General features: G+C 32.0%; 1 protein-coding gene across 1 annotated transcript; it reads right to left on the bottom strand.

The window, feature by feature from the left end:
* Positions 1–523: 523 nt before the first annotated feature.
* Positions 524–7,170, bottom strand: BCAT1 (branched-chain amino acid aminotransferase; the record flags this gene model as incomplete). The annotated part of the gene is given in 10 exon segments (NM_001288456.1): positions 524–934; positions 1,155–1,267; positions 2,036–2,131; positions 2,574–2,690; positions 3,277–3,375; positions 5,042–5,173; positions 5,261–5,437; positions 5,568–5,742; positions 6,572–6,657; positions 6,923–7,170. Coding segments are annotated over 10 exon segments (1,257 nt in total). The 3' UTR covers positions 524–816.
* Positions 7,171–11,159: the final 3,989 nt, after the last annotated feature.

Raw genomic sequence — 11,159 nt, 5'->3', positions numbered from 1 at the left:
TCAATTTCAATTTCCAAGATTTCATCATGTCACCCCAAATTTAAAATTGGTGTTGTAATTAAAAAATTCCTAAGACTCCACACGAGGTGCTTTAAATAATGACGGAACAGATCGTTACACTAGGTTCATGTTTTTTAGTTAACTTAGGTATATGATCTTTTGTATTGTTTAGGTGACTTTTATGATATCAATGTGATTAGATTCAAGTGCATGTTAGCCTACTTAATAGGTTTCAGTTAACACCTGTATAAACTTCTCTTACAATGTTGTGTAAGAGTGGAGTTTTTCTAATGATATGAAGTGAGTTTGATATGTCTATCTCCTTCTTCCATCCTCTTTGTGCCCGCTTATATTTCCCCAACAAGTCAAAATAGAATGTTGATTTTGACAATCTCCATTGGAAGTGTCTCCAAGTTAGAAGACATGTTAAGCGATCTTGCAAAGAGAAGATCTTGGTTTGTGAAGATATATACAAAAGCTATGCCACAGTCCCAAACAAGCTAGGAGATACAACACAGACATATACAAATGATATCAACTGAGATCGTTAACAGACATATAAAAGTCTATATGACAAGGCGAGAACTTCAGACAAACTTAAGCTAGAAGAGAGTGTTTAAGTTATGTGCATCGACATTGTAAAAAAAATATACAGCATGAACTAAATTTGACATACAACAATAGGTAGCTCTCCATAAGAGGCCTAATAAACCTTGAAAATAAAGTAATAACCTGCTGTGAGCAGTAAAATTGCACTGATAGCGTCATGAATATTCACTATCAGTGAATATAACTTTAATCCAAAGATAGCAAAGTTCATTTTAGCACAACAGTCCAATTCATGTTATCCGTTGCTAGTCCCATTTGTAGGCTTGTAAGTGTAGAATATAATTGCTTTGATACACGACCAACCCCATCACTTCCATATGATACCCTGCACAAATGTAAGCCAGAATGTGCGTGATCCAGACATATACGAACGTTCACATGGGTATTCATGCACTGACAAAGCAACTAATTTTAGAAATCATGATGTATATGTTCATGGCCATCTCAAATTCTGCAGCAGGAGACAACTAAAGAGATAACACACTGAAATGGATAGTATCTGGATGAAAAAGTTTATCTAGATCCATTCCGATTTATGTAGATACCTTTTCCCAAGATGAGTAATGCTGCCAACAGGAGATACAACCACTGCAGTTCCTGTGCAGAACACTTCATCAGCATCAAGCAATTCGTCCACAGACACTTGCCGTTCTTCAACCTGCATATTGAAATCATTATGGTCTTAGAATAATAGTTTTGTGATACATGAAGTATTTAGTTACCAGCTCAGCCAAGTGAACTAGAAGAAAATTAAGGGAATGGTAACGTGAAGTCCATCATTATGTCAGGAACTTAATCATCAAAACGTCTTTGCTACGAATTTGACTCACCATGGCTAGAGCTAACTTGAAAGATTCTAATTTTTCTCCTAGCCAGATGACCAACATATATGCAATAGTCATGTAAGGCTCAATTCTATCATTCAATAGAATTGAAGTTCTACCTAGGTGATTCAACCAATGCAGAACCATTTCCCTTAGCTTGTTGCATAAATCTGAGATTATAAGTCAAATTTTTTATTGCTAAAACATGATAACAACTCTCAGTTACCTAAGTCTTGAATAATCCGTCTGCTACGTTTCTTTTTCTCATCCACTGGGACTGTAAAATTTGTAATGATATCCCTTTAACTAAGCTCAGTATTGTATATGTTAGTTGGTAGAATAAGCACAATATTCGTTGATTTCTAAACTGGGGTTTGTTACAAATATGATGAACACCATCTTCACGTCTTCCTGAGGTAAGCTAGAGGGTTTATAAATATCAAGAAATTTAATTTGGAAGGAAAAAAAAGAAGAGAAGGAACTCCAATTGCTTGCACATATGAAACACAATAAAGTATATTTTTGAAACCCTAATGATATGGCAAGTAGGATTAGATTAGTCTCAAGCATGTTTTGTATTAGACAAATGGAAGGGGGCTTACCTGGAACCCTTGGCTTAGAGCTACGTCAATTATGCTCTTTCGTGTGATACCAGGAAGAATGGTTCCTTTAATTGCAGGAGTTGCTATCAGATTACCCTGAGAAATAGTATATAGAAACATAGTTGCCTTCATCATTATGATAATTTGCAAAGAAGTCTGTTTGGAGAAGTTGAAAGATCCTTGTAGGAAAAATGCCACTGCTTGACAAATATCTTGGTGAATCTTATAATTTTTATTCTTGCCTAAGACTAGTAAATGTTTCGATTGGCCGACTACACATGCCAAGAATTTACACACATTCACCAGAAGGAAAGAGCTCTTTCTTTTCGAAAAAAAGGAAGAGAAGTCCATTTGTGTTTGACAGGAGACAATGATGAGCTAACCAATATGTAAAGCCAAAATGGGAAAGGATAAAAAGGATACGAAATAAGAGGTTACTTTAAAAAATCTCCGGGCGCATATTTCTTCGGCATTAACCCTAATGAAAATACTAAAAGAATGGTTTTGGTGCACAGATAAAATTGACGTAATAATATACCTTTACGATGAAGACATTACAAGAGGAAACCTCCTCTAGGTATCTTTTGTTAACAGAATCAAGGTACAGAACATCAGAGTAGCCTTTTGCTTTAGCAGCACTCTGTGCCTTCAGAACCTACATTAACATACCCAAAGATGAAAATGAAGTAATCAACAATTGCAGATTTGATTATCCATATACAATAGAAACTACGTCTTCATCCTAAGCTAGTTTTGGTCAGCCATATGAATCCCTATATCCATTTCGGTCCATTTAGACCCATTTCATTCTAGAATTATACGTTAGGCATCAAATAATTAGTAGAAGCACAAATGTTTTTCTTCTCATGATCACAGCTCGCCTATAAAGTTAGGTGTTTCCATCAAATAATAAGATAATAAAACTGCAGATCCCCTTGTAAACACATCAAGTGTAACACAAGAGTGAAAGGCTCAAAAGTTTAGAGGAATAAGAGCTTGCTAGATGGAGTGCAGAAGTTCAAGGGTTAAGCTGAACGGAGAGACGTATTGTATATTCAAGGAATGAACAAGGGTGAGGATGACATCAAAAATACAAAAAGGGCAAGCAAGCTTAGTAGGAACTCATGAATATTTATCATCGTCAATCCCCAAGAAGAAAATGAAACTAAGGCTCCAATACTTTGTGTTGCATAAGCAGATATCTGAAAAAAAAAAAAAAAAAATCCATAAACCTAGCTTACTGCAGCATAATTTCCGATAGTCTTGACACCTCCAGTACCACCAGGAGTTGCGCGATGCATTTCTGTCTCAATTACCAAATTTATTGGTGCCATACCTTCCTGCCAAGAAAGTAAAAAATGAAGTGACGATAGAGAGTACCCAATGCATAACATGATTATTAGAACACAAACATGGAATTCTACAACAAAAGATGACATGTTCACTTGAAGATTGAGAATTAACAATAAACCTACATCTTCCTACCCTTTATGTATAACTTACCAACACCATAACCTTTTGTCTTGAAAGTAGTATGAAGATTGTGAGATAATGTATCGTAACTTGTTAACTTTTTGCTTTCGCATCAAATTTTCACTTCATACACCAGCTGTAGTTGACAGTCCCGAGATTTGCCACAACCATCATCAAGGACTTAAATTCATACAAATTTTTGAACATTTCAGAATTTAGTCAAAAGGGAATTCAGATCTAATGAATATTCTTGTATCATTCACAACAAAACTTCATAACCCAACACCTTATGTCTAATTCCAATCCTTCTCATGATACTCAATCAGCAACTCAAACTTTCCTATAACCATATGAAATGTAATAAACAGCAGAACAGGGGAAACAATTGCATATGTAATTTGTGCTCCCCATCCCCTCTGGACAATACTTATAAAACATTTTTTTTCTCTACAGGTTAAAACCAATAATATCATAGATCCTGATGAACTTAAAACAATTATCTCTTCACATAATTTAGCAGAAAAGATTTCCTTGTTTATAGGCTTAGGCTTTTATAAGTGAAGTATAATTTGTACAAAAGACCAAATGACTTATCCTTTTACATATCCAATGGGAATGAACATTGATGGAAGTTTTATCAGGGTGGTTTATGGGAAAAGTTATTTCCCAATCAGAATGGTGAATTCATCATTGATTTTTTTAACATAATGTTAGTTAGCTGAATAAGTTTTGAAACTTTTCGCAAAGATGGAAGTATTCCTTGAAAGAGATAATTGACTTGATGGGTAATCTCATACACATAGGGGAAGATATATAACACTTTTTTTCAAAATAGGAAAGGTTTTTGATACATGTATTAAATGCAGTTGTGTGTGATCCCCAGGCAATTAACCAAATGATTTCAGAGTCCGATGATTTTTGTTTTGAAGTTCTCTTAAGTAAAGGTGCAAGCACTTTTTACCAATGATAAACATTTTCATGGAATGTGATATGTAAGAGAAAAACTGAAATACCAAACAAGGATAACACTAAAAGTAAGGTTAAAATCTATACATGCATCCTTTGTACACAAATATGCAATTTTCAAAATGATGAACACAGTTTAATTACATCTCAAACATGTTTTATGCCTTACTATAACCCGTGAAGCCTATTCCTTTGTATATATGTGAGATTAATAAAGGTTGGGCCTTGTTCCTGTATGTTTCTGTGGTGCTATTATTCATATGCTGCCTAAGAAAACAGTCTAAGGACTTAGACGAAAATTTTGTGTGTGTGTGTGTGTAGGCTGAAGTTAAGCAGAGTGTGAGGACTGCCTAGCAATGGTGACGAAGAAAAAAATCACCCCTATATCAATGTATTCAACTTTTAAGTAGTCAAAGGTCACATTTATGACAATACAAAAGCTAGTTTGCTCATTAGCAGAAGGAAAAACAAAAAGGAGAAGAAATCCTAAAAGATCTATGCCTATCTCATAAGAAAAAAAAAAGAAAAGCAGATGCACATGTAAGCCAAGGATGCGTAAAAAAGTACCTTAAAATAATTTCCCACAGGTGATACATAAATCAGGAATGTGTACTCAGGAGCTGGAGCAACACCAAGAATAGCTCCACTCCCCATAAGCAGTGGTCTTATGTATAATGAACCTTTACCTGGTGGAGGAATCTGAAGGAATTGAAAAAGGAAACCAGTCAGGACAGGAATCACCCAACAACAAGATTACTGACTAAAACATTGAATTGTCACATTTACCCATCTTTCATTTGCTAACACAGTGGCTTTTACTGCTTCCACAAACTGTTCAACAGATGGTGAAGGCATGCATATACGTTCTGCTCCCATCTTCATACGCAGAGCATTTTCTTCAGGTCGAAACAGCAATATATTACCATCATGTCTTTTATAGGCTTTTAAACCTTCAAACAATCCCTATCAATATTTCTAAAAGCATGTTAAGTAAAGTATGACAGACGAAAGTGGAGCAGTAATCATTAAAATGAATAGCATAAGCAATATATTTAAGATTAAGAAAAAAACACCAGCAAGTTGCAAAACAGACCTGTCCATAATTTAATATCCCAGAAGCTGGGCTCAACTCAATATTCCCAAAACGTTGTAGCTCGCCCTTAGAAAAGTTCCCATCTTGAGAACATTTCATGCTATACATATAATCAGTAGGCATAACCCCAAAGCCAAGGTTGTCCCAATCGATGTTGGCTAATGATTGTGTTGCACTGCTTTTATAAAGAAAACACTTTTTATCAGTTGTCCACTAGTGATTAAACAAGCAAAGCACTAGATCTAGAGGCACTTGATAGATGATCGGAAAATAAAAAATTGTATAATTAGAGGAAAATGTGTTGTTGATGCATCAATGTTACTAAGCTCTAGTTATATGCTTTTGTTTCTTATGGTTGCTGAACTCTGAGGTCGTCTCACAGAACGAAGGCTGGTTCAAGGTGGGGAGATTTAACCACCTCACTTTGTAAGGTTGAAAAATGAGCATCCGATAAAAGCTACTTTTAAGAACATTAGTTGAGAATGTTGAGATATTATTCTTCTTCCAAACTGTATGATCTTCAATATATACAGTGACTAGCCTATGATCCAATGAGGTCCCTGAGGTTAAGGTCTTACCCCAAAGAAAAATAGGTTTTAACCCCCATAAAAGCATATTCATCTCCGCGTTTATTATGGCTATCCATCACTAGTTTGTAACAACGTATAACATACTAGTTCTGGGCCATAAAGCTACCTAAATTCAGGTAGTGTGAATCTTCATGCACTTACATTAAGCTTAGCTAAACACAACATTGAGCAGTAGTTAATTGATTTATGTATTTTAAATTATTCTAATTTCGCATAATAGCCACACAGGAAATGCTGAACAAGTTGAACTCACAAATAAAACCTTAAATATTAAAGCAGCATATGGTAGTACTTCCATTGTGATATCGATTCAATTTCGTCATGTATCAATCGAAATGTACTAATCAAAACAATAATGAAGTGAAGATATATATCGGAAAACTGAAAATCAGTAGAACGGGAAGAGAAAAATACCTAGCAGAATAAGCCACCTGAAAAGCACTCCCATCGTTTATGGAGCAATTATAACTATAAGAAGCAAAATGTGACTGCTTCTGAAACTGTATAACATTAGAAAATTAACAAATCAACACTTAAATTACATGAACCAAATTACAGAAACACGTATAGATAATACGTTACAAAAAAAAACACAAATATAAGCATAGACATTTCGAATTGAAAGTAACGTAGGTGAAAAGAGTGATTCACTCTTTCAATTTTCATATTTGACTAGAGTTCTCCGGTTCGAGCCTTACATCCAATTTATTCAAGTAAAAAAATAACCAAAAAAAAAAGAGGACATTAGTGTAGCGGAGCAAAAACCTTGAGAGGAAGAGGAGAAAAATGGCGCTTATAGGTGGAGGAAGAAGAAGAGAGAAGATTATTAACGGCGGTTCGTGGTGGCCGGAGAAGGTGGTGGAAAGTGGGATTCCGGTGAAGCCCTGCTAATGCGCCGCCGCTCTCCATTGATTTGTTCTTCTTCTTCTACGACTTGAGCCGTTTCGTTTGTCACTCACTTTCAATGTTGTCTTAATTTTTCTAATTCTTTTGTTTTGACAACAACGACGTACTGCAATTTGTTGACTAATTATAAATGCAATCCACGTACTTCAATACTATCTTCCAAAAAAAAAAATCGTTTTAATTTATTTGACTTAATACAAACTTTAAAAAAAATAAAGGGAAAAGGCCTAATATAACACCCAATTTTGTTATTTAGAGCTCATATTCCCTCGCTATAAAAGCAGATCATATATATACCCCTATTGTTATACAAATGACTCACATATACCTTTTTCCTCTAACGGAAATGAATAAAATAATTTTAATTTAATTTTTAAATATTTTGTTAAAAAATATAATCCCATATGGGTATATTTAATCATCTCACATATTTTTTTTGACTATTTTTTTTTTCAATGAATAATTTAAATTTATTATTTTGATGGTCAAGTTTATTAATTATGTTTCACTAATTTTCTTGTAAAATTTAATATAGATGACCCAATTTATTTTTCAAATACAAAAACTAAATTACAATACATACGAAAAAATAGTCTTAAATTATAATATAGCCACAAAAAATTTAGTTTTAATTTTTTTCTTTACATTAAGGAATGAAAGAAAAAAAATAAGAATAAAAAATTCAAATAATGATAATCAAAGAAGTCAAAAAAACAATTTATGTATGAAAAAGATTAAAATATACTTTGACCTTTGCTAGAAGGATCTTATATATGCCCCTACATGGATTTTTTTAAAATTAAAAGTCAAAAATATAAATTTAAAACTAATATTTTCACTTTCGTTAAATAAAGAGTATATGTGAGCTCATTTTGTAACGGTAGGAGTATATGTGAGCCGTTTGTATAATAGTAAGAGTATATATGAGTTACTTTCATAACGAACCGTATATCAACTCCAAATGACAAAGTTGTGGGGTATATCAGACCATTTTCCCAAAAATAAAAAAGAATTTTAAATTTTATGGTATGAGATTAAAGATTTATCTCGTTGTTAAACAATGTTAGTTGGAAAGTTGAAATTAAAAAATTATTTTAAAAATGTCATTCTTTTTTAAACGGACTAAAAATGAAAGTAGATCAAACAATTTTTTTTTTAAAAAAAACATGGAATATATATTTTGTTCATTAACTTTTACTTATCTATTATACAAAAAAAAAACATTTTTACTTTTATGGTGACTTTTAACATATCAAGAAACAAACATATATATTTTCATGTTTTATTTTTAACATTAATTACATATTATTCAAATCATTTTTTACGATTTAAAATTAAACATCAATTAATATAAATATTATGATAAAATACTTATATTAATTATTATTTTCTAAGAATCGTGTAAAATTCAAAACAAATAAATAAAAATGAATGGAAACAGTTTATACTAGTGTTTTCTTATTGGGAATATTAACCAAATTGATAACAACGTTTACAATATTTTGTCAAATATTTAATTCAAAAAACGTTTATACCACTTTGCTTAACTTTCAATTTTGTAGCAGTCTTAATTTGTTTTAAGTTTCGTACGTTCAATTATTTATAGTTAGTTTCTATGTGATTATCTAAACACGTATATTTAACCAGAGAGCGAAAAGAATTGGTAATAACTTTGTGGAAGGAGAATTCTCTCACGTAATTTGGGTAGGTGGGGGGAGGGGGACGACTTGATTAGGACAAATAATATTAGAGTAAGAGAGGAAATTAAACTAATTAATAAGTTGTTTTGAACTAAAAAATTGGATAAGTCTCAGAGTGGATTTCTGATATTTCCTTAATCCTGCCCTTTAATTGAATGATGGTATTGGTGTAAGGAAAAATTATTAGTATAAATTAAGGTGAGTTAGCCTAACTTGATGTGATGTTCTAACAAATTAATTGTCTTTACTATTGAAATGACTTAAATGCTCTTTGAAAATATAATGACTAAATAACTATAAGACTATTTTATGTTTTAATACTCTCTTCAAGTTGGCCATATAGCTTGACAAGTAAATATGTATTGAAGAACAAGATTCTTAAGACACCAAACAAGAAATAATCACGAAATATATAGGAAGATAGGAAATTTTATTATGGAAACTTCTTGCTCGAGGAAGTAAGAAAATACTATATACCTCAGAAAGAGTTGCCCTAAAATTTTCACTAATCCAAATAGTTTTAGTTTACAAACCAATAACCGAAGGAACTATAAATTTAATATCCCCTCTGTCCCTAATTTCGTGTCCACTTTTGAATTGACACACCTATTAAGAAAACAATGATTGACATAGTGAGTTACCATTTTACCCATGTTAATTATGAAATGGATAAATTAAAAAATTCAGTTTTTAAGAAGTTTTACATTTTTCTAAGTAATTAATTGAGGGTATAAATGGTTTTAAAAAATGTACTTTCTTGATTTGTCAAAATGGACAAGTAATTAGGGACAACTAAAAAAGGAAAAGTGGACAAGTAATTATGGACAACTGAAAAAAAAAAGTGGACAAGTAATTAGAGACAAGGGAGTACCTTTTGACCCCTACAATTTATCTAATTTTAGCTACCCTTTACAAGAGTCAAAGACTATATTCCTTCCGTCTAGAGCTAAAACGAAACTTCACAATTGATAACCTAAAACAATAGTTCATTGTCAAAGCCAAGAAAAGAGGGAAGCCCGTCATAGAGCATTCGATTAGAAGTACAAAACTGTTATCCTGAGAGAAGGTGGCCTCTTTCGATAAAGATGACCTAATTTCTCTTCTTTCTTTTTTATTTCAATTTTTTTTCAAGGGTACAGTTGAACCTCTAATCGACATGGACACATGAAGAATTCTCGGGGTCGAGAGAGATTTGGAATTTTATAAGTAACTTAGTGAGTGCTTTAATTTCTAAAAAAGGCTTGGAAGAAGATAATGATATAAGAACAACCACTATGGTCGTAATAAGATCGTGTACAAAAATAATCTTATATTTGATATTGATTTATCCACACTTCCATTCCTTGTAGAGAAAGGCTAATTGCTTGTTGGATGAGAGTTGTATGAGTGGTGCGTACGGCTCCATGAGAAGGACGGTAGAAAGAAATGACCTTGTTGTACCTCACTCTCGTCTTCAATAGGATTCACTCCTTCTCTTTTTGAAGAATCTACCTATATGATCTTAATTGGGTATATGGTATATGAAATGGTGTATTATAATGTATATAAGGTAGTATATGATGTGTGTATACATAATATACAAGGAAGTATGTATGTATATATATATATGCTTTGGTCCCTTAACTATACACTTATCGGTTTTAGTCCCTTAACTATAAACTTACCGATTTTAGTTCTTTAAGTATTAAAAAACTTATCAGATTTGATCTATTTCCATTTTTTAATACAAATAGCTTAGGTTTTTATTAACGGAAATCTTTGTAAAATTAAATCTTTAACCCATTTTTTAAGTTGTTTCTCTATCCCCGTCCTTTTTTCTTCAAACTACTATTATGAAAAGAACAATAACGTCAACGATTCAAAAATAAAATTAATGAGGAAAGAAGATCATGTAAGTCCTAATTTTATTTACTGGAGGATAAAATTAAGCATTTACTTGTTGTTAATGATTTGAATCCGCTCTTGAATATGCTAATTAGTGCGGATTTTATTTAATTTACTCAAATTTCTTTACGTAAAATAAAATGAATAGAATAATAAAATTGATCTATTTAAAAAAATTGCAAATCTACCATTTTATAAATTTCAATTTCTGAAAAATTAAACAAATTTTGTACAATGAAGTCGTTGGAGTACAAACTTTGGATTTAACGGGTAATAATTTTTTTTTCTTTTTATAGTAAAATTTTGCATATTAAAGTCATTAGTAGCAATAATATGCTTCATTTTATCCTCTGTTGAATAAAAATATGACTTATATTTTTTTTCATCATTATTTTTTATTTTAAATCGTTGAGGTTAAAAATTTTCGCATAAAGTTATTTTGAAGATAAAGTAGCGGAGAGAGAGAAACAACATAAAAAGTTGCTAAATGATTTAATTTCTCGAGGCATGAA

Source organism: Solanum tuberosum, unplaced genomic scaffold (assembly GCF_000226075.1).
Source record: "Solanum tuberosum cultivar DM 1-3 516 R44 unplaced genomic scaffold, SolTub_3.0 scf00708, whole genome shotgun sequence".
Lineage (NCBI taxonomy): Eukaryota > Viridiplantae > Streptophyta > Magnoliopsida > Solanales > Solanaceae > Solanum > Solanum tuberosum.
The sequence above is the reverse complement of the archived record's forward strand: the minus strand, read 5'-3'. Positions and strand labels throughout refer to the sequence as shown.